Genomic DNA, 22272 nt, shown 5'->3' with positions numbered 1-22272 from the left:
AGGTTGTTCTTTCTTTAAATTAAGGTTCTAATTCCAAACAAAACCTTCCGCAGCCTCATCAGCGCCGCGGTGGCCCTTTAGTTTGCTCAGACGGAGGCTCAATGGCTGCCGTGATTGGGGCTCCGCGCCTGCCCCCCTCAGTGATGGACCGCTGGCTGTGGGGCCCCTTACCCTCTGCTCAGGAGGAAGCTCTGTGGCTGGGGGAGCAGCTAGGATGTCAGCCTCTAACCGGCGCCAACGCCACCAAGGAGCGCGTGCTAGCCGCTCTGAATCAGGCGGAGTGCGTCCATTTTGCCACACATATTTCCTGGAAGCTCGCGGCGTTGATTATGGCCCCGAGCCAAGAGCACCCAGGGGGTGAGAGGGGGGCAGGTGGCCAGGCCGGGGAGAAATCACCAACCTCTGGCGAGAACGCAGTTCAGGATCGGAGGATGAATCTGTTCAAAGGTCACGGTGGCCGAGAGCAGCTGAAAGGGGACGATGACGTGAGCGAGGACGGAGAAAGCGTGTGTGAAGTGGACAGCGTGTGCGACAGCCCGCCCCTCCACGACTTCCTCCTCACTGCTGCCGACATACTGGACCTGTGCCTGAGTGTCAAACTGGTGGTTCTGAGGTGGAGCGTCACACACGTCCCAAAATGGTTTTTCTGAGGCTTCACCTCCCAGCTGACCTCTGACCTCTTCCACCGCAGGTTGTACCCAGAGTCCAGCAGCAGGGTGACCGCTGACGGGATGGTGGGCCTGACCAGAGCCTTCTTGGCTGCTGGAGTCCAGTGCGTGTGCGTCTCCTTGTGGCCTGTCCCGATTGCCGCGTCCAAACTCTTCACGCACACCTTCTACACGGCGCTCCTCAACGGGACCAAGGCCAGCGCGGCGCTGACGGAGGCCATGAAGATGCTTCAGAGCAGCAAACACTTCTCACACCCCTCCAACTGGGCCGGTGAGCCCAGATAAGAATTGAATAGGAATACAAATGGTCCCTGTTTACCTTTCCTGGTGGGACTTGAAACGACCGCAGCGTGTGTGAACGCGTGTCTTCCTGCAGGTTACATGTTGATCGGCAGTGACGTGAAGCTGAACAGCCCCATGTCCCTGGTTGGCCAGGCTCTGGCAGAGATCCTGCAGTACCCAGAGAGAGCCAGGGACGCTCTCCGAGTGCTCCTACATTTGGTGAGCTGCAGCGTCACTAACGAGAAGCTCTGCTGAGGTGGTTGGATTCGCCCGGCTCGGGAGTTTTGACTCGTCCGTCCCGCTTCTGTTCTAATAAAATTGCAGATTCGGGAAATGAAGTCGCAACATTACATGAATGTTTCTCTGTTTTCGAGACCAAATCCGCTCCCCTAATTTTAATGTTAGCAGAACGTCTTTATTACAACCTTATTTTTGCCAAGTTGTTGACATTTTTGAGCAGTTTTCATCATCTCTTCTTTTTTGTCAACATGGATCTAAAAAGACATCACACAAAGAGAGGCACATAATTAAATAATCTGAGTCAGCATTCTTCAGCATAACAGCCCCACCCCAGGTATTTGTAGGGGAATTTTTTGCATTTGGCAGAGAAATAGTAGCAGAAAATTAGTGAGTTAATGAGGGACACAACTCCCATCATGCCTGTTATTGTTGCTCTTATCAAATCCACTATTTCACCATGCCAAACCCCAGAGAAGGCAGCTTAAACTGTAGTTTTCAACGCACCCAAGGTTCCTTAAGGATGGATTCTTCTGCCTTCTGTATAATGACCACGACGGGTTCACAAGAGATGCTTTAATATGTGTCGCGTCCACAGGTTGAGAAGTCTTTGCAGCGTATCCAGAGCGGCCAGTGCAACCCCATGTACACGTCCCAACAGAGCGTGGAGAACAAGGTCCGTTTCTACTGTAAAATCATCTCCCTCATTTCCACTTTAAAGTGTGATGAAGGAGAACTGATCATATAAAGTGCGACTCAGTAAAGTGACTCTTGGCTAAGCTTCTTGTCTGGCCCCCGTCAGGTGGGTGGGGTCCCCGGGTGGCAGGCCCTGCTGTCTGCTGTGGGCTTTCGCTTGGACTTCTCCGGTAGCAGCTCTGCTCTCCCCGCAGCGGTGTTCTTCCCCACCTCGGACCCCGGAGATCGACTTCAGCAGTGCAGCACCACGCTCCAGGCCCTGCTCGGTAGCCTGCAGACAGCCTTTTCCTGCATTTGACACTTTCTAACCCTCACCTTCTGTGTGGAGCTGATCCCAAACCTTCTGCACCCCCTTCAGGTCTGACCCCTCCAGCTCTGCAGGCTCTCTGCAAACTGGTCACCACGGCCGAGGCCGGAGAACAGCTCATCCACAAGGTACTCTGTCCTCTTTTGCAGCCACATTGACTCACATTTTCTGAACACTTGAGAAGTTCTTACATCTTTGGCATCATCTGGAATTCATGTCCTCAGCTGTACTTGACTGTCTGTCGGGTGACTCTCGAATCCAAATATATCTGAATATCTTTTTCCTTTTCCCTCAAACCCACCTCACAAAGGCGGTTAAAAGCATGGTGGGAATGGTAAGTGTAACAGTGAGCCCACCAGGCGCACGGCAGTGGAAAATATGAATGTTTTATTTTGAAAGATCTTTGTGACGTGGGTGCTTTTATTTTGTTTTAGGATTTTTTTTGTGTGTGTGTTTTCAAATTAAAATACCGCTGTTCTCTCTATTTCCCTGCGATTTAGCTGCTGTAACTTCACCCTTCTCCTTCTTTTCCCTCCCACCAAAGCTTCATCAATTGCTGGTGCAGTTTCAGACGGGAGATAAAGACCAAGACTTTTCCCTGGCGCCCATTCAGGTGTCCATCAGCGTGCAGCTCTGGAGGCTCCCGGGCTGCCACGAGTTCCTGGCAGCGCTCGGTGAGTCATCAGTTGTGCGAGTTACAACATGAACGTGATCTGAAAGTGACTTTATGGAAGCGAGGTAGTGGAGAATGTTCACCACGGATACTTCCATTCAGTCTGCTGTGAACTTGCATAAACTGGGGTGAGGTCAAGGGTCGCGCATGTGCAGCACCGGCGTAAACTCAGCTTCTGTTTAGGCTTTGACCTTTGCGAGGTGGGCCAGGAGGAGGTCGTGCTGAAGACTGGGAAGCAGGCCAGCAGGCGCATCATTCATTATGCACTTCAGTCCCTTCTGGCGCTGTTTGGTGAGGATAAAAGGCTGATTTTAATGTGAATAGGAGTAAATATGCTTGTACGGTCGGGGTTAACACCTGGACTTGTTCGCTCTCCTCCTCTAGATTCCACAGAGCTTCCCAAGCGCCTCAGCATGGACAGTTCTTCCTCTCTGGAGTCTCTGTCATCCTCCCAATCCGCCTCACAGCCACACTCTCTGCCCCTCTCCCTCGGCTGTTACCCACCCCAGCCCTCCTTTCTGCCCCCGGTCTGCCCTGACAACCTCTCCTGCGATGCCATCTCTGTGTACAGCCTAAGCTCCGTCGCCTCCTCCCTCAGTTTCCTGTCCCGCCCCGAGCCCGCAGGAAGTGACGTCACCAGCCAACGCTCGCACCAGCAGGACGTGGATGGACCCCGCGGGGGCGTCGCCCTCTATAGCTCACACCGCGGCCTGCTGAGAGGCAGAGCAGCTAATCACAGAGGAGGGTTTGCGGGGGGAGGGGAGGAAGAGGAGTATGAAGGCTACTCCATCATCAGCAGTGAACCGCTGGGACACGGCAGGAGGGAGTGCGACACCCTGCCGCTACCTGTAGGACACAGGCAAGGCAAAGGTGGCGCTGCCAGAGGCTCTGCCGCTGTCACCGTTTCCTCCAAGGGAAGCATCAGCACGCCAACCTCCCCAATTAAAGCCCCTCTGCTGCCCGTCAAAGTTCCTGCCAGCCCCAAATCCAAACAAGAAGTGTAAGTACGGTTCGGTTTGACACAATTATTTTCTGCTCACATCCTTAGTTTTAGAACCTGGACAGGAAGGTTGGTGACTTTGGTTGATTAGCTGATTAGCTTCAGTAGCAGCAGCAGCTCACGAGGGGTTAAAAAAACAGGTTGATCCACCATCCCCACAGGAGCAAAGCGATGATCTTTACCACCTGCTGTGACCCTGAGCAAGCTAATTGCTCCTAGAACTGCGTGTTCGGTGTATTAACGGTTACACAGCCTAAATCCACTTATTCAGTCCTGTTTATTTTTACATGTTTTGCTTCAGCTTTTGCGTTTGTCGCGTCGTGACCTTCACGTTTTCTTTTATTCCAGCTCGTCTCCTCACAGAGCCGGGAAAGGGAAGGTTAGCAGCTCTGAGTCAGACCAGTCGAGCACCGAGACGGACAGCACCGTCAAGTCCCAGGAGGAGAGGACGATGCCTGCGGGACAGCTGGATCCACAGGAACTGGCCCAGAAGATTCTGGAGGAGACCCAGAGCCACATGCAGGCCGTGGAGAACCTACAGAAGGCAAATGTCCGGGGGAAAGCAGCAAGGGGGCACGAGGGGAGGGAAGAGGCTCAGGCCAGGCAGCCGTCTCTGTCTACACCAACGACTCCAACTTTAACCGGCGCCGCTCGGGGATTTCAGCCGTCTGAGACCAGCGCCTTCAGCCGGCCACCCAGCAGAGCCAGTCTGAAGACTCGCTCCTCTCCTCTGTCCCTGTCGTCACATCTTTCACCCCTTTCGCCCTCGGCCGCCACGCCGCCGATGACGAGGCCGAAACCGCCCTCGCGCTCCTCGTCGCTGCAGAAAATCAGCTCTGGCTACAGCAGCCCGGCGCGTTCGTCTCCATCTTCATCGCTGTCTGTCAGAGAGCGTGCTCCGCCCACAGCTCCGCCCACAGCCCCGCCCACAGCGCCTCCAGATGGCGTTGGGCAAATTAAACTTAAATACCCTTCCTCGCCGTACACTTCCCACATCTCACCCTCGCGCTCTCCGGCCGACTGTGCGCCATCGCCAGCACTTTCCTACTCCTCCGCCGGGTCGGCGTCGTCCAGCCCGGCAAACACCCCCGAATCGAGCCAGTCCAAACAGGGCGATAAAGTCCAAGCAATTCATAATTTAAAAACTTTCTGGGCTAATGCGGGTCAGAAACACGACCCTCCGTCTCCCGCCAGCCTACTGCGAAGTGGAAATAAAAAAATGAGTGCGGTTCAGAACGATGTCCTAGGCTTGCTCCACCTTTCACCCAGACACGAGTCCACCGGCGCCAACGAAGCTGGATCGGAGGGGAGGAACGCCGGCGGCCCACCCAATGGTCACCAAGCGCTGGAGGCTAGAGCAGCACAATCTCCATCATCCAACACCACCACAAACTCCAAAGGAAGCTTCAAACTTCCCCCCGAAAACGGTTACAAGTTCCATTCGCCAGGACATTTTTTCCCATCTTCTAAATGTTGAGGGTTGGGATGTTGAACAGCTTTAGTGTTTGTATGACAGAAGCTGTCCGTTTGACAGCTAAATGCTCCCACATTTGGGTTTCCTTTTGTTTTGTTTTAGCAACACCTGCTGAAGATGAGAATAGAAAGTACTGTTTCATACTTATGGTGATTTTAAATGTTTTTCGAGGTTTGTTGTGCTGGAATGCTGATGTCTTGAATGTGATGAAGGTGCCTTTGTTTGGAGAGCTGGAACGACAAAACCATGGTGAGAGAAGAGTCTTCAGTGACGTGTTCACGGCTGATGAGACAGCATGAGTCTCAGCGTCTCCGTTTTTGTTCTCGGTTCCTTGACTTGCTCTCACTGAATTTGTGTGATCTGGGGCTGAATTTGAATTGTTGTGTGGTGTCTAATGTTAAATGCCATGATGGTTATATCAGTGTTTTTTATTTTTATTTTGTAAACTGTGTTTTCCAACCATTATTATACATTTTATAAAACAATTAAAGGAGGAAGTAAAGAAACAAGATTTTTAAATATATATACCCCGATGTTTGTTTTTGTGTCAGATGTTATGATCTGCATGGAGTTCACAAAAGCACACATACTTGACATAAATCAGAAAAATACACACATGCACAGTATATGAAAATACTGATCCGTGAATATTAAGTTATTTAGGCATCGAGGTTAATAAAAGTGACTTTATATATGAACTTCAAGGGTGGGGGAGCCATTTTAAAATGTAAACATAGACCACCCCGTGACAACCATCAGCTAAATAATTTCATTTAGCTATTTCTCTTTTTAATGTCTGGAAAATGAAGCCGAAAAGCGCATTTTACCGAAAAGCTTCGGACCAATGGTGTCTCGGTGAGGGCGGAACCAACTTGTTGATAAGTCTGCCCGGGCTCCGGCGTCGGTGCGCAGCCGCAGCCCGGTGACGAAGATGGTGCTCATCAAGGAATAGTGAGTGTCAACTGCCTTTTTCATGCCTTTAGGCACACATAGCTCGGCATTTTCACCTCGGTCAGAGTGTATTGCTATAGAAGAGACGCGGGTGTATCATTTAGGGCTATTTTTCATGAGTGTTCGGAACCGTGTGGCTCATAAAAAGAGCCCGCTTGAGCATGGTGGATGAGCGGGTGGACAACCGGACACCGCACCGGTCTTTTAAGGCGTTGCTACTCCGAGCTAACGGGAGTTGGAGCGGCGAAAAAAGGGACAATTAGCGTCTGGAAGGAAATGAGTTGTGGACACCCGTATTCTGATTTGACCACGAATAACGTATAAATAGTTAAAGTGAGTCCCGAGGTTGGCCCCGAGACCAAGGCTAACATGTGTAGCCAGTTAGCAGCGTATGACACCGCTCAAGTGCTCAGTTCCAGTCCCGAGAGTGACAGATTAGGGCTCCGTCTCCGTCGGATTTACTGTTAATGCTACCCGGCTAGGTTAGCATTAGCAGGGCCACTACAGTGACGAGTGGAGTTCAGTTTTGAGACCAACACCTCGCAGAGTTTATCTCCACAGTACCGGTAATATATAGCGTATTACACGCAGCCGCGGCGTTAGCATATAGTTTAGGGAGGAGTTATTAATTATGGCCTCTTAGCAAGCCCCTATAGGAGCTAACCAGAGAATGTGGAACCACTTAATACTTTGCTATCGGTAGCATTTCAGAGTTATCCCACCAACTCACACTTAAAAACAGCGTATAGTCTCGACGCCTATCAACGTATATTGCATTAAAAGTCCACGATTGTGTTTTTTGGACACTGGCTAGCCCGGTGTTGCTAAGCTACATCCGCTACTCCTAACGGTACCTGTTGTAGCCGCTCCCCTGTGCACACTTTCAGTAGCCCTGCACGAATCACTGCACGAACAATGTCATGTTGTTCAAACAGCACGTCCATATTTCACCGCGCCAGTCAACTGTGTAGTGTGGAAATATGAAACTTGGTCGCCCAATGAGCGCAGCCCTTTTTATGGTATAGATCATATCCTTACGTGTGATGGCCCACGACAGCAATTCTGCACGTTTACAGTGTTTTTACAGGTTTTAAGAGCGTTGGAAATAGCTTGGATTGCTTGTGCTTTCCCAAAAGGTTCAGACTGCACTAAGATCTGGATGCAATTGCTGTTCTGCCTAAAGTTACTGGGAAGTTCACGTGTTACGTAATAACGTATAGCGGTGTCCTTATCATCTTTCTGTAACTCAGCTTTAGAAATGTTTGACAGGGCAAAGTGCTGACGAGAACGAAGGCTTATTCTTAAAAATGAATCTGTCCTCATCTAAGCTCAGTTCATTCTTTGATCTGTCGCTTCTTTAACATATATAAATGTAACGCCGGCGTCATTACCCTCCCCTGACCTATAATCATGGCAGTAAAGATCATTCACGCTGACCACGGGCTGATCAAGTAATCTTTGGTCAGACAGTCAGATTTAGAGATCCGTGACTTGTGTTTACCGCGGTTACCACGGCCTCCTAAAAACAGGAATAGTTTCCATGAATAAGTCTGCTTTGCTAGTAAAGCAGAAGTGAGTCAGGAAGTCTTCAGGAAAATGCGGCCAGTGAATATCACACGAGAACGCGAGAAACGAGCGCGCCGTTCATGGAAACTACCAGGTGTTTTAATGGCCTTTCCCAGGAACTCCGCAGATTCCCATTATCCTCCAGCACTTTCGTTGCTTCAACACGTTTGTCTTATTCCTTTGGCACGTTCCCTGAGACCAGGAGACTTTAGCACGGGGCTAATTCAGTTTTTCCCAAAGATGGGCGCAGTATTGTTTACCCACAACTTCATGCTTTTCCATATTTGTCACTGGCCAGTAGCAACCGTCTTTACCATATTTTACTAATATCTGCTGTAATTCCAAATAAGTTTATTCTTTACGCTTACATGTAAAGCATGATTCAGGACGCTGCATTAATCTGTCACTCGTCTGTTCTCTCTCCCTCCAGTCGTGTTGTGTTGCCAGTCTCAGTGGAAGAGGTGAGGCCCATTTTAATCAGCGGTTCTGATTTTAAGCAAATGTCCAATGGCGGCTTTGACACGCCAGCGCACTTTCTGCCCTCCCTGGCAGACGATGGCCCTTTGTTTGTGCATTCATCCCGGGGTCTCTGTCTTCCCTCTCCCCCCCTTTTCACGCAGTATCAAGTAGGTCAGCTGTACTCTGTGGCTGAAGCCAGCAAGAACGAGACGGGCGGAGGAGAAGGCATCGAGGTTCTGAAGAATGAACCGTATGAGAAGGAGGGCGAGAAGGGACAGTACACCCACAAAATCTACCATCTAAAGAGGCAAGTCTGCAAAATGGCTCCCTGTGAAGCGTTCCGATCCTGCTAAAGAGGCCCTGAGACCTTCTGATGGGATGTTTCCATGAAGCAGCAGTGAGGACAAAAGACTGTCCTTCAATTCAATTTCAACAATTAATACCAGCTCTTGTTTTTGGAGAGACGCACAAGAAAACATCAGTCACACTCTGGAGTAGTTTTTTAAAAACACTATATAGTCTCTCTGCTTTCTGCAGGATTCTCTTGACCGGATAGTTTAGAGCTCTTTATTTCATCATCTTCATTACTGCTCAGACGACAAAGAGGGAAACATTTTAGCTTGGTTCCTTCTCTTTGTGTTTCAGTAAAGTCCCAGGGTTTGTGAAGATGATCGCACCAGAGGGCTCGTTAGTGTTTCACGAGAAGGCCTGGAACGCCTACCCCTACTGTCGCACCAGTACGTTCATGGATCCGGGCTCTGACCACTGAGTCCATGTTCATGTGCTGCTCTTTTTAAATGCATCTCAAACTTTACTGACGTTATTTTTCCTTCTTTTTCCTGCAGTTGTGACGGTGAGTGGCTTTTTAATTCACACCTTCCGTTATAATGGGGGGAATGTGAGTGTTTGTCATGTCTTAAGTGGGTCGACTGGCTTGTGCTGCTGCGTGTCACCAACCCGTTAACGTCTTTGGTGCCAAATATAGAGGCGAGCTGCGCAGCATCTAAACGGTTCCTTCAGTCCAAACTTCTGCTCAGTTAATTGGATTTGGCTGTTTTAAGCACATCTCCCGGAATCCTCCATTCATGCTGTCGTACAGCTTAGCAGTAGTACCTGCTTTCTAAGCTTTGCTCAAATTAGGCCCCGTAAAACCTCAAGGCCAAACTTTTCTGACCTCTCCGTGTTTTCCCTCCAGAACGAGTACATGAAGGATGACTTCATGATAAAGATCGAAACGTGGCACAAACCCGACATGGGGACATTAGAAAATGTGAGTAAATCAAACGCCCGCGATGCCAAAATCCAGTTTCCGGTTCAGGCGTTTGACCCGTCTTTCCCTTCCAGGTTCACCAGCTGGACGAGCAGACGCTGAAGGACGTGGAGGTGGTCCCCATAGATATAGCAAACAAAGACGAAGTGGCTCCAGGGGTGAGTTTGACTTGTGATGGCGATGATTCAGAGTTTAAAGTTGTGACAATCTAATGAAATCTGAGTGAACTGTGTTGTGAAGGCATTACAACAGAAGAAGCAGCCTCGAGCCGCTGTCCTCCACTCTTCCTCCCAGTCCTCAACTTGCCTGGACTCTAATAGAGCTCGCAATGATGTCATTTGTTTGTATTTGTATTAATAAGCAAATCAGCCTCCACAAATTTAGCATGTGGCTTTGAGACGCCGGCCTGCTGTTGTTCTCACACCAGTTCTCTCCTATAGTTGAAGTCAGAGGGGTTTCATGTGTCCATCATCAGCCGCTGCTTCGTCCCAATAGGGGACGATGGTCTCGGGTTCTGCGGATGCTCCTCCACCCCGACTGTCATGTGGTCGGTCGCGGTGGTTACTGCGTTCACGCTTGCTCCCGGACTGTAATGGCCTAAGTGGATCGGCGTTGAGGCCAGGGCTTAATCTGAACGTCCATCTGCTGCAGGTCTCCACTGGCCTTTTCCAGACCCGCTGGATTAAAACAGCACCGTGACCCTTGAACTCCCAGGCTGCTTATTTCTGTCTTTAAGTGTGAGATTCTCATATACCGACGCCATTTATTGTATAACAGTGTAATTACTAAATGCTCCATCGGGTAATTATTCTCAGGAGGACGCAGATGTTGAGTGGGAGCAGAAGACTCTTGTGTTAAGAATAACTGAGGTCACTCAGGTAGCATCTTCCTGTCCTTTCAGGACTACAAGCCAGAGGAAGATCCTGCTCTGTTCCACTCCGCTAAGACGGGGAGAGGGCCTCTGAGTCCGGAGTGGAAGGTAATGACGCAGCAGAGGGAGGCGGTGCTGTCGGGCCGCCAGTGCTCAGCTCTCTTCTTCCCCCCGCAGAACGAGCTCAAGTCCGAGTGCCCCCACATGTGCGCGTACAAGCTGGTCACCGTCAAGTTCAGATGGTGGGGCCTGCAGACCAAAGTGGAGAACATCATCCACAAGGTAGGGCCCGGTCAGCGCCACCAGCAGCCTGCTGCATTCTTCACCCTCTTCTGTCTCTCGCAGCAAGAAAAACGGATCTTCACAAACTTTCACCGCCAACTGTTCTGCTGGATCGACAAGTGGGTGGGTTTGACCATGGAGGACATCAGGCGGATGGAGGACGAGACCCAAAGAGAGCTGGAGGAGGTACTTGCTCCGCCCGCCGCGCCAGCATTGTTCCTGTCATTGCAGGACGCCGCAGCAGCGCCAGCTCGGGTTCTGTGGGATTTAACCTTGTTCACTCCTGAATGTCACATCAGATGCGTCAGAAGGGGGACGTGCGAGGAACCTCTGCGACAGACGAGTAGGTCACTGTAGGTCAGGCTGTAAAGACGGGCTGAGTAAGTTCCACCGAGGAGAGGCGGCGCCGCTGCATGGGCCCTGACGCCGTCTAACCCGAGCTCTGTGTTTAACACCTGGTCACTGCTGCACCTCCTCCCGACCCGCCTCTGTCTCACGCCGCTTTCCTTCATCAGCTCGCCGTTCACGAACGTCCAACGTTCTGTCCCATCACGTCGTTTTTCACTTGGTGTCTCTGTGTTGTGGCTGTTTTTTTTTTTTTTTTCCCTGCATGGCCGACTGCACACACACACACACACACACACTCCTCCTCGCCCCCCCAGACTGATTTTGTTCTCTCTTCTGTCGCTCAGCTGCGTAGTAAAGGTCCGGTTCGAGGCACCAGTGCTGCTCACGAGCAATGAGGCAAATCGACCAAACCCCGTCATGATGATGTCATCGGAGATGCGCCCACCACGACGACCAGGACACGCCCCCTTCTCCCCACCGCCATCGCCTCTCCTCTCCCCCGTCTCGCATGACTCTCCGGGGGGTTTGATCAGATTGGCTAACAGTACTGTACAGATCCTCCCCCAATCACAAGCCTCCAAAAAAAACCCACAATTTCTTTTTCATATGTAAAAAAAAAAAAAAAAAAAAAAATGAGAGGAAAAAAAAAAAACTTTGCACAGAAAGTAACTTGCCTGATGTATTTTAGCTGATTTTAAATGGGCGCCGTTTTTATTCAGGTGGACAAACTTTGAAATTAGGATGTTTTGGCGAACTGGCCCCCGCAGAAATCACCAAGGTTCCCGGCAGGTTTCGGCCCCGCTCACCTTCTGTATTCTAATGGTTTTTGCTCTAATCCTTGTCTGTCCCTTCACTCCTGTCTCCATTCATGTCTCCATAAAGTGTGTGTGGACCTTCTTCCCCCGTCTCACCGTCTCCTCTGTCTGCCAGACGATGTTCGTCCCCCGTCCCCCCCCCACCCCCACGATCGAAATGTCAAACCGCTCCTCTGTCACCGGGGCGGCTCCTCACCCATCTCGACGAGAGGGTCGGCGCTCCGAGGAGAATCTGTACAATACATCTGTGTGTGTGCGTGTGTGTGTGTGTGTGCGCTCGTGTGTGTGTGTGTGTGTGTGTGTGTGTTATCGGCTGCCTTCGCCCTGAAAGGACTCGCTCACTGTGGACGTGGGTGGACGGGTGCCCGGCCTGGCGTCTTCGAGGCTCCCGGCTCATCTCCACACGCTAACTGCTTAAACCGGAGGACCACAAACGCATCACGCCAGGACGAGACGAGTGTTATCAATCTTTCTTTCTTATTTTTATTCCTCTACGGCTGCTTCTCTCTTTTCTTTTGCAGTGTTTTGGTGTTACATTTATCACACGTCGTAACTGTCTTTCGCGGTTCGCGTCGACCTGATTACACAAAAGCGCGAGTCAGTCTGGAATCTTCACCTTCTAATTAAGCCTGAAATCGCTATGGCAACAGTAGGGAAATCTATATTTTTGTGCCTGGCCGAGAAGAAAACCAGTTTACGTTCCCCTTCAAACGGCAGAAGCGGTGGACACTGGCGTTTTCTCGCCGGCGGCGCAGCTCGATGCGTTTCTACGCGATTAAAAGTTGATTTAATCAGGTCTGACTGTCGCGTGTGTTCTGCTACGAGTCCTTTTTTAAGTGTACTTCTAGAAACGGACAAACTGTAAATACAAACACTGACTTGAACGAGGAGTCGCCGAGGTTCAACGTCGCCGGGTCCTTCCACTGTATCACTCGGACGCTTGAGTTCTGTTGTCATGGTGACGTCGGCGCTGGTCGGTGGTTTAACTGTACCTCATCCCTGCTTATGAATGTACAGCGTGGGGGCGGGGCTTGTGCAGGCATGACATGGGGCTGCTTTAGCGCTCGTCAGAGGAGAGGTTCTGGGTCTGGGTTTGCATGCTCGGCACTTTTTCGCAGTAACGGAAGGGAAGTCCACGAGTCGGGCGGCGCCTCCTCAACGTTAAACCTCAATTAATGCTTCAATGACTGACAACGGCGGAGAGGAGGCGTCGCCCCGGAGACGAGGGTCACAGTTGGGTAGCGTTAGCGGCGTTGCCAGCCAGGGTTCGACTGAGGGGACGGGTAGACGCTCCTGTACCGACAAGAGTCCAAAATACTGTTTTCTATATTGTAATCATGAATAAGCACTTGCAAAATCTGCTGTTGATTTTTCTTGTTTACTTTTCTTTTTTTTTGTTGTTTTTGAAAGAAATCCACAGTGTATTAAATTTTTCTCTTTTTCCAATGAGGCAAAATTCAGGGGAATTAGTTGTGAATGTAAAACAATCTTAGTTCCTTTTTGGTTTTGTTTCTCTTCAGCAGCTTTGGAGCTGTGACAGAAGGTCTAGAACATGAAACATAACAGAATATCTAATAAATTTGATCAAATAATCAAATCAAACTGCTTCTTCTGGGTTTATTTCAGTCCGTTCCGGTGTTGCTGAGAGGGTCCGAGGGCCCTGATGAAGAGGGAGGTGTGGAAGGCTAAAGCGGCCCCAGCGGAGCCACAGCCTGCTCCCCTGTTGGTGTCCTAAACTAAAACTTTGATTCTGGATTTGTCTTTTCTTAACTGTGGTCCATTATTATAGAAATTCAAAGAAATAAACCCTTGAAGTACCTCAGCCTGTGAACAAAGAATCGCCTTTTATCTTGAAAAGGTCCCCTTTTTGACCATATTCTGAATCGGGATGTCGGAGTCCGGTCCCGACGCCTTCTGATCCATCCGGGTTTTCCCACCTCCCGGACCGCCTCGCGAGACAAGCGGGAACCGGTTCCGGCGTTTCCGCCTGGTCGGTCGGAAAACCCGGGTGGATCGGGACCTTCCTGGCCTGGACTCCGGCATCCCCTGACTCGTCTTAGACCTTCAAAAATCACCCAGAATATATTTTTTTAAATTCGCATTTTTATAATTTGTTTGAATCTAAACACTGAAAGTAACTACGCGCGTATTTTGCTGTATTTTTTTAAAAAAAATGTCACATGTCGGCGGAAGTAAGCGTATTTTCCTGAACTATTTAAAAAAAACTGCCATTCTTTGGATCCTTTGGGAGTTTTTACAAGGAGCTTTTAAAAGAAGGGGGTGGTTGTCGGCTCGCTTCGTGCACCGCTGAGCTTTTTTCTGCTGTTATTGTTGATCGTTCAACAATAAAAGCATCTTTTAGTCGCTCCTAAAGGCGCCCGCCAGCGCGCATGCGCACACAGTCCCAGCAGGTAAAGCACCATGGCGGCGAGAGGCCATGTGCAGGACCCCAACGACAGGAGACTCAGACCTATTTACGGTATGGACCCATTCACCAGCTCCACCTTTATGCATGGCTGCGTGTTGGAGGGACGCCGATAGGACGTCTGCTGGTCCGTTTTTTGGAATCAGAGGGTGCTGCGGCCGGGGGGCAGCGATGCGGCCCCGCGGTGTCCAACCACGGTGTCTGCTGCCTGCAGCGCCCAATGACAGTGCACCTTAACCGGTCTGCCACCGAGCCGGCGTAGGGCACGGCTTTTGCTGGTCTCTGGGGCAAACTGGGTGTCCTACTCTTAAGCGTGATGTCCTTCTTGGCGGCGTTTTGAGAATGAATGCTCCGGATATATATACAGGCTGAAAGGGATTTATCCTTTGCTAACGTTCGCGGTTTGACAGTTAGTTAGCATGCTAATGTGTCAGCTAGCCAGCAGACATGCTGATATTGCATGCAAGTTAAAAAGAAAAGTTTCTGTATAATAACCGCGACTGGCTACAGGTTGTCAGGCATTTACGTTTGGTCGGTTGTCTCTGCGCAGCACCGATCTCTTGCACCGTGGCGTTAATTTATGTTATAAATACATATTCCAGTTAGCGTTAGGTTAATAATAGTGTAAGGACAATGCTTCAAGCTAGCTCCTTTGCACTTATGAGTTAGCTTGTTAGCTTGCTAACACAGATCTGTCACGAACTACATATGGGACAAACTTGAGCATTCTTTGTGTGATACTGCTTCAATATGAATATAGATGTGTTTGACCACTTAACCGCCATGCATATTCAGCGTTTGCTTCATAATCGCGCTGCAACTTGAGTTAGCTTCAAGAACAAGTGACTTTGGTCATCTGTCACATGTCATCAGCATGGATCCTTTTTAAAATAAAATAAAACTTTAAAATCACCCTTTAAAAGACCATAAAACAATGTAGATACCTTTTGACCTTCATTGGTTCGGAGCTTCCGGCTTGTTTATGAGACGTGCCTTTAGCTTTTGTCCATTTGAGCTCTTAATGACCGCCTGCTTTGAGACAATGGTTCTGACATTAGCAGTTCATTTTGGCAGCCAGCTGAGCTGAGGTGTCTTAGAAAGACAAGTATTTGTGAGGATTACTTGATGCCACATCTTAAAGTGTTTTATTTTTAACTCGGTTATGACGTTATTGATCAAATAACAGCTTCCTTTTGCCTCCCCCAGATTACCTTGATAATGGCAACAATAAAATGGCAATACAACAAGCGGATAAACTTCTGAAGAAACATAAGGACCTGCACTGTGCGAAGGTGGGTGACTGCGGAGTGTGTTTTCAATCCCCGTGTGGTGTAAGTGCACGGGACGTCGTGCTAGAGGAACGTTGCTCCATCTCTTCCAGACCCTCGGTAGCCAAAAGTGACCCATTCTTAGCGTTGGACCTTTCTGTGTCTGTTGCTTTATGAAACGTTGGACGTTGTTTCGCCATCAGATTGCAGTCGGATGGTTTTTTCACAGGATCTATTGACAGGACTTGACTCTCCAACTGGACAACGGCACATTGTTCTCTGGCTCTGCTTTAGAATAACAAGACGCCATCTGTGGACGTGCAGCGCCTCGTCGGTCCTCTGGTTCTAAAAAGAGGCTCTGGCATAGATGCTTGGACATTTTCTGTCCAGGACGTCTCAATGAGGACTGGACTCTCATTCATTCTGCTCTTTCTCTTCTTCCAGGTCCTAAAGGCGATCGGCCTTCAACGCACGGGGAAACAGGATGAAGCTTTCTCTTTGGCTCAGGAAGTGTCCGTTCTAGAGCCCACCGACGACAACTCTCTCCAGGCCCTCACTATTCTGTACAGAGAGATGCACCGTCGTGAGTACACGCGCACGCACGGGGGAGGGGGAGCGCTGCAGAGAGGCCTTCGGCACTTTTCCTGTCATCCACAGCGGAGTTGGTGGCGAAGCTGTACGAGGCCGCGGTGAAGAAGGTCCCCCTCAGCGAGGAGTACCACTCCCACCTCTTCATGGCTTACGCCCGGGTGGGGGAGTACAAGAAGATGCAGCAGGTGAGAAACAGAGTCCAGCAAACGGCTCCCGTCTGGATGTAGAGACACACTCAGACTCAAGGATGTTCCCTTCCAGGCTGGGATGGCGTTGTATAAAATCGTGCCCAAGAATCCGTACTATTTCTGGTCCGTCATGAGTTTGGTGATGCAGGTACGTTCACACGCGTGCGCGTGGCTGCCAGCGCCTCGCTCTCCCGTCGCCAACAGCCGTGCTTCTTTTTCCCGTCTTGAACGTGTAGGCCGTCTCGGCAGACGATGAGAAGCTGGCCCAGACCATGTTCCTGCCTCTGGCCGAGCGCATGGTGGAGAAAATGGTCAAGGAGGAGAAGATTGAGGCCGAAGCAGAGGTGAGTGTGGCTGTTTGTGTCCCTCCACACAATCTCGGGTCTGTTTAAAGTGGACCAAACGGTGGACAGTTGTAGATAGTTGCAGGAGTCAGGTGGACATTTGGGCTGAGTCAGCACTTTCTGTCTGATTAGCACGCCCATAATTGTTGTTTTCTGTGTGTGTCTGTAGGTGCAGCTCTACTTTATGATCCTGGAACGTTTGGGAAAGTGTGAAGAGGCTCTCAGTGTGATCAGGGGTCCACTCGGGGGTATTAACACTCTCTGGAAATATAATCTTAAGGGATTACATGAAAGGGATCGTTCACCAAATAAGGATCATTTTATCCCAACCAGGACTTAACCAGTCTAAACCAGAAACCAAACCAGAATCCCAAAGGTTTAATAAATGAGGTATAATATTGATAACGAGGTTTTTGTATGTTTGTTCCACAGAGAAGCTGACGAGTGAGCTTCAGAGCAGGGAAACCAAGTGTATGAGGCTGTACCAGAGACTCCAGCGGTGGCCTGAATGTAACGCCCTGGCCCACAAGCTGCTGCTCAAGAAGTCAGTGCAGCTCCCCTCACACACACACACACACACACACACACACCTGCAGAGAAACGGGACGTTTACATGCGTGTGTTTATCATTCCAGTCCTGATGACTGGCAGTTCTACCCCTCCTATTTCGACTCCCTCTTCCACCTCGTGGATCAGTCCTGGGCTCCGCCAGCAGAGGGCGACCAGTGAGTATTTGCTGTATTTCTTCCCCCCAAAAGATAAACAATTGACTTCTGAATTGCGATTTGTGTGGTGTTGCGTGTGCAGCTGCTCTGAAGGCTCCGTTCATCACACCGTGGCTGAAGTTGTGAGGTTTGTGGAGGAGAGGATCAAAGAGGAGGAAGGCAAAGAGTCCCGCTCGCTCCGAGGGCCGTATTTAGCTCGACTGGAGCTGCTGCACAGGCTGCGAGAACGAGGCTGTCCCGAGGAGAGCCTGCTCGGTACCGCGGGAATTCTAAACCCCTCCCCTTTTTGTCCCTTCCTTGATTTAAAGTTCCCTCCTGGCTGTTGTGTTCCACACAGGTGAACCTTTAGAACTAATGGTGCAGTTTTTTGGGAAGTTTGGAGAGAAGCCGTGCTGCATCACCGACCTAATCCTGTACCTCCACCTGCTGGCCCCCGAGCAGCACGTGCAGGTAAAGTCAGAGTCCGTCACCTTTGCAGATCCCAGCCTTTAGCACCGGAACCTTCGCGTTCACCTCGGCTCCTCCTCCTCTTCCTCCTAGTTCATCAACCGTCTGAGCGAAGCGGTGCCGCTGGGGGAGCAGGGGGAGGAGGGCTTCGCCTTTCCTGAGGACACCGGAGCGCTGCAGAGGCACTTGTGTGTGTGCCAGCTGAGCCGGGCCCTCGGGCTGCATCACGCTCTCAACCCCGAGGGGAAGCTGCGTCTCATCACGGAGCTCAGAGCTCACTACCGCCACGGGCTGAAGTTTGGTAAGAGCCGGCCGCGGACGGGACGACTCGGGAGTCGATGGACGTCTGTATCCTGACTCGTCTCTGTCCGCTCATGTGTCCAACAGGGAGCAACGCCCTGAAGACGGAGCTGCAGTTCTCCGATATGTATTGTCTCATGGCAGCTCACGTATACATCGATTTATGGAGAGACACGGGTGAGTGTCCCTCGGGACGTGTCCCTCTGTCCCGCAGCATCTCTAGCGCAGCGCTCTCTGTGTTGCAGGGGACGAGGACGCGGTGTGGCAGGCGCTAGGCGTCCTCCAGGACGGTCTGTCTCGCAGTGCCTCCAACGCTCAGTTCAAACTGCTGCTGCTGCTCCTCTACTGTCACCTGGGAGCCTTCGAGCCCGTCGTGGATCTTTATTACAACCTGGACGCCAAACACGTCCAGCACGACACCATCGGGTCAGTCAGAGCTGCGGTTCCACGCCATTTAAACATCCTCGAATTCCAGTTGAGCAGTTCCAGAGGACAGACGGGTGTTTTCTTCTCTAACCGCAGCTTCCTGCTGACGCGTTACGCTGAGTCTTTGGGTCACTTCGCTGCAGCCTCCCAGTCCTGCAACTTCTCCCTCAGGTTTTTCCACTCTAACCAGAAAGATGTACGTCAGCAGCATCTCTTCCAGAGGCAGCAGTCAGAACCGGTCATAACAGATTTATCTGTCTCTTCCTCCCGTCAGACCTCAGAGTATATCATCCAGGCTTACAAGTACGGAGCCTTTGAGAAAATCCCAGAGTTCATTGCGCTCAGAAACAGACTGAACCATTCGCTGCACTTTGCCCAGGTCCGGACTGAGAGGATGCTCCTGGATCTGTTCCTGGAAGCTGACATGTGAGGGGGATACTCCAAGGTCGGCTCTGTCCGCTGCTCCGGTGTCCATTTATTTTATTTTGCCGTTGTTTTGCAGCATGTTGAGTCTGGAGGAGAGCGTGAAGGCCATGTCTCTGTGCGCAGAGGAGGACGACATCCCCTGGGACAGCATAAGGGACAACAGAGACCTGACTGTCTTCACCAGCTGGGATCCTAAAGAGAGGTCATAGGTTATTTACAGTAGATTTGCCCCCCACCCCTCCCCCCGTTGTGCTTTGCTGCATCTGTTTACGTGTCGTTCTTCCGCGTTCACAGGCGGTTAGCAGAGGAGCACCGGCGCCTTTCTCTGGAAGAGGAGACCGTCTGGCTGAGGATACGCTCCCTCACGCTTCGCCTCGTCGCTTCCATGGCGTCGCTGGGGCACACGTGCGCGCCGCAGAACGCCGAGACGGCCAACGAGAACGGGGTCGGAGACAAGGCGTCGGTCCTCAGCAGCCTCCTGTCGCAGCTCAACCAGACGTTACAGACGGCATCGCAGCTCGTCGAGAAACATATACGGGTATGTGTGTGTGTGGGGGGGGGGTCCGAGTGGGGGAGGAGGACTCACAACGTGTGTTGGTGTTGCAGTATCCATTCCTGGGACCGCCCTCCACGCGCTTGGCCCCCGCTCTGTCCACCGGGAGCTGTCAGTGCCAGGCCGCCGCCCTCCAGCTGTGCGTCCACCTGCAGGAGCTGGAGCTGCTCGGGCTCGGTAAGAAAGCCGACGACCCATCAGCAGCTGGGCGGCGTTTGAATGTCCGGACCGATTTGTCTTTTCCATCTTCTGCAGACGAGTCCTCAGAACTTCAGACCCAGATCTGTAATGGCTTCAAATCATTAGTAGTTCAGCTTCAAGGTGAGCCAGCGACGTGAGTGATCCGTTTCCTGTCTCCAACGTGCTTCACGCTGCCGCTTCCTGTCCACAGAAATACTCAACACGTGTCGAGGAGATTTATTGGAAATGAAAGACGGCAAGTTAAAAACCCAGCCCTCCTTATTAGAAAACCTGATCTTCTTTGTCGAGGTGAGACACTCCGGCTTCCCGACGGTCATAATGAGATTGTTCTATGACGATGTCATGACGTGTGTGTTCTCTCCAGACGGTGTGTATAGTTTTGTGGATGGCGAGCCAATGCACCAAGATCCTCCGGCCGCTCAAGACGAGTCTGCAGAAGAAAAAGAAGAAGAAGAGAAAGGAGACGAGCACTGACGTGGTACACTTTTAAACCGCTCCCCGACTGATAAGATCCGTTCTGTTGTCATGGTAACCCTCCGCTCCATCTCTCCAGCAGCCGTTGGTGATCTGTGGGTTCCAGGAGCTGACGGGGAACTTGCAGGACCTGATTTCTCAGGCTCTGTTGCACATAAAAGGGCAGGAAACTGGCATGATGGCTCTTAAACTCTCTAGTTTACACTTGGAAGGACATCCTTTGGTTGGTTCTGGAGCCTCTCTTCAATTTAGCAGAATTTTCTCCCGAAAGCGCCACCCTGAGATTTGCTTTGATCTTTTCAGGAGGAAGCTTCATTCATGAAGGCTGCTATGGACAAGGTGCAGAGCAGTTACCTGCACTCGTTACAGGAGGTGGGAGATCTGCTGAAGAGAAGAGCCGAAACAATAAAAAACCTCAAGATCTGAACGCCATCGCACTCGCCCCAAACACAGACATCACAGCCAGGCCACCGTCTGTCAGCCCACCAGCTCCACGTCAAGTCAGAGGAAAACCTCAACACACCCGAGCAGCCGCTCGGAATCATGCAGATCTCTCTGTGAGCTCAGACTGGAGATTCTTTTTTCCTTTTTTTATTTTTATTTTTATTTCCTTTTTGACACACACCTCTGGACTTTTGCAACTCTTAGAGCACACAAGCTTGTAAGTAAACTCAAAAGTTTATATGGCAAACGTCACTAAAACTGAAAAGGATGCAGTCCTTTTTAAAAGAAATTCAATAAAAGTACAGCAAATTCAGGGGGAGAGAGAGAAAGATCAGGCTGTTTTAGAGGAGCTTAGCTTATAAATTATTGTACATAGTGAAGAGCAACTACCACATTGACACAATAAACCACTATTCTTTTGTCGGTTCTATTTTCTCTTTCTGTTGACTGAGGAGAATCTCACCCACGTGCACAAAGACTGTTGACACTAAGGAGGAAAGCTTTTCTATATGTTCCTCCAGCGGTTTGGAAGTGATGCACTCGGTGGAATTATAGACGCGGCTCCCTGCAGGAGGATGGTTTCTATTCAAGAGCTATTTTCTTAAGCTTTTCTTTGCTAACTCATAGTTGGATTTGTGTCTCTTGTGTGTTGCTTTGGAAGTGAAAGTGAAGCCACAGCTGTAGTTGCAGTATTATACAGAACAGGGAGTTCAAAATTGTTTATGAGCAATATTACGGTAGTAGGGATGGTTCTTGTAGTATTTATTATGGGGGATAATTGGACTATATTGGACTTTAAACCACATGCAAATAACTGAAGATTCGCGGCAAAAACCTCGAGTGGATTTATTTAAAAAGGAAGTTTTTCTTTGTTCTACTTCAAACCAAAGCGGAACACCGTGAGGCTCTTCATTACTGACCCGCGTGTGGTTCTATAGGCAGATGTTCTACAGAAACGTGTGTTCATAAGAAAATGTGGTCTGGACAGGTGTGTTTCACATTGGACCTAATTGTAAATAATAAAAGTGGAGAGTGGAAAGACATTTGTGTTTTAAAGCAGCTACAGTGTGACATTTCTCTGTGTGTGTGTGTGTTGGTTTTTTTCCCTAAATTCCCAGTTAACTCACATGAGCCTTGTGAGCTTCAGCGTATCCTCAGTCTGAGCTAAATATGCAGAATTTTAATGCAAACAGTGAAGGTTTACATAAAATACAGAGGTGCACTTGTGGGCAGTTTCAATTCATCTGGGGTTTGTTTTGTCTTGAGAGGAATATGAGTAAATGGTGTGTCTTTGTTTTCGTGTTACTCTCGTATACAATCACAATAAAACTTTTTTTTTTTTTTCTTTTGGAATAGTTAAGCCCGGCTGTTTGACTGCATTTGAATGAAAAATGTGATCCAATGTGTTGAGGTTCAGAAATCTGGCTGACAATCTAAAGTGTCATCCAAGCACCCGCTTTTGTTAGAAAATGGAAAACAGAAACACTGGAATGTTGACGCTTTTTTAAAATAAAAAGTAAACTTGACTTTAGCCGTGCACTGTCTCAATCATAATGATATA

The 22272-nt window shown here is 50.0% G+C and overlaps 3 protein-coding genes across 9 annotated transcripts in view; all 3 read left to right on the top strand.

The window, feature by feature from the left end:
- Positions 1–5860, top strand: part of ttc28 (tetratricopeptide repeat domain 28) — a 52793-nt gene extending 46933 nt beyond the window's left edge. For 2 of the 3 annotated variants that reach the window (XM_057018874.1, XM_057018876.1), the window contains 11 exons: positions 54–613; positions 692–939; positions 1045–1169; positions 1786–1863; positions 1990–2149; positions 2242–2318; positions 2501–2524; positions 2735–2864; positions 3047–3154; positions 3248–3863; positions 4212–5860. In XM_057018874.1, the coding sequence (XP_056874854.1) occupies positions 54–613; positions 692–939; positions 1045–1169; positions 1786–1863; positions 1990–2149; positions 2242–2318; positions 2501–2524; positions 2735–2864; positions 3047–3154; positions 3248–3863; positions 4212–5340 (3255 nt within the window). In that variant the 3' untranslated portion in view covers positions 5341–5860. The remainder of the gene's footprint in view (positions 1–53; positions 614–691; positions 940–1044; positions 1170–1785; positions 1864–1989; positions 2150–2241; positions 2319–2500; positions 2525–2734; positions 2865–3046; positions 3155–3247; positions 3864–4211) is intronic. The other variant, XM_057018875.1, reaches the window with a different exon arrangement.
- A 230-nt stretch (positions 5861–6090) lies between these two features.
- Positions 6091–13501, top strand: pitpnb (phosphatidylinositol transfer protein, beta). 4 transcript variants are annotated; one of them, XM_057018889.1, is made up of 12 exons: positions 6091–6288; positions 8285–8315; positions 8475–8620; positions 8959–9050; positions 9159–9166; positions 9509–9583; positions 9658–9741; positions 10485–10562; positions 10632–10736; positions 10800–10922; positions 11036–11116; positions 11429–13501. In XM_057018889.1, the coding sequence occupies exons 1-11, from the start codon at positions 6269–6271 to the stop codon at positions 11081–11083; spliced, it is 810 nt and encodes a 269-aa protein (XP_056874869.1). In that variant the 5' UTR covers positions 6091–6268; the 3' UTR covers positions 11084–11116; positions 11429–13501. The 4 variants fall into 4 exon arrangements, with proteins under 4 accessions (XP_056874869.1, XP_056874867.1, XP_056874868.1 ...); XM_057018887.1 differs by having other exon boundaries at positions 9159–9211; XM_057018888.1 differs by lacking the exon at positions 11036–11116.
- Positions 13502–14226: 725 nt separating this feature from the next.
- Positions 14227–22237, top strand: naa25 (N-alpha-acetyltransferase 25, NatB auxiliary subunit). 2 transcript variants are annotated; one of them, XM_057018879.1, is made up of 24 exons: positions 14227–14378; positions 15531–15616; positions 16037–16175; positions 16250–16368; positions 16445–16519; positions 16608–16715; positions 16885–16963; positions 17148–17259; positions 17351–17440; positions 17523–17695; positions 17778–17890; positions 17981–18188; positions 18275–18364; positions 18433–18613; positions 18710–18809; positions 18888–19039; positions 19116–19241; positions 19334–19577; positions 19646–19769; positions 19848–19913; positions 19984–20081; positions 20158–20271; positions 20350–20490; positions 20571–22237. In XM_057018879.1, the coding sequence occupies exons 1-24, from the start codon at positions 14321–14323 to the stop codon at positions 20691–20693; spliced, it is 2919 nt and encodes a 972-aa protein (XP_056874859.1). In that variant the 5' UTR covers positions 14227–14320; the 3' UTR covers positions 20694–22237. The 2 variants fall into 2 exon arrangements, with proteins under 2 accessions (XP_056874859.1, XP_056874858.1); XM_057018878.1 differs by having other exon boundaries at positions 20347–20490.
- The last annotated feature ends 35 nt before the right edge of the window (positions 22238–22272 follow it).

The sequence above is a fragment of the Takifugu flavidus genome, chromosome 20, assembly GCF_003711565.1.
Source record: "Takifugu flavidus isolate HTHZ2018 chromosome 20, ASM371156v2, whole genome shotgun sequence".
NCBI classification, from domain to species: Eukaryota; Metazoa; Chordata; class Actinopteri; order Tetraodontiformes; family Tetraodontidae; genus Takifugu; species Takifugu flavidus.
This window is presented reverse-complemented; position numbering and strand designations above follow the sequence as displayed.

Coding starts and splice junctions, on each gene's coding strand:
- pitpnb (XM_057018886.1), top strand. CDS start 6,269: ATGGTGCTCATCAAGGAATA. Junction 10,737..10,799: donor TGGAGAACATCATCCACAAG/GTAGGGCCCGGT, acceptor TGTCTCTCGCAG/CAAGAAAAACGGATCTTCAC. Junction 10,923..11,428: donor CCCAAAGAGAGCTGGAGGAG/GTACTTGCTCCG, acceptor TCTGTCGCTCAG/CTGCGTAGTAAAGGTCCGGT.
- naa25 (XM_057018878.1), top strand. CDS start 14,321: ATGGCGGCGAGAGGCCATGTGCAGGACCCCAACGACAGGAGACTCAGA. Junction 18,189..18,274: donor CCGCCACGGGCTGAAGTTTG/GTAAGAGCCGGC, acceptor TGTGTCCAACAG/GGAGCAACGCCCTGAAGACG. Junction 18,365..18,432: donor CGATTTATGGAGAGACACGG/GTGAGTGTCCCT, acceptor TCTGTGTTGCAG/GGGACGAGGACGCGGTGTGG.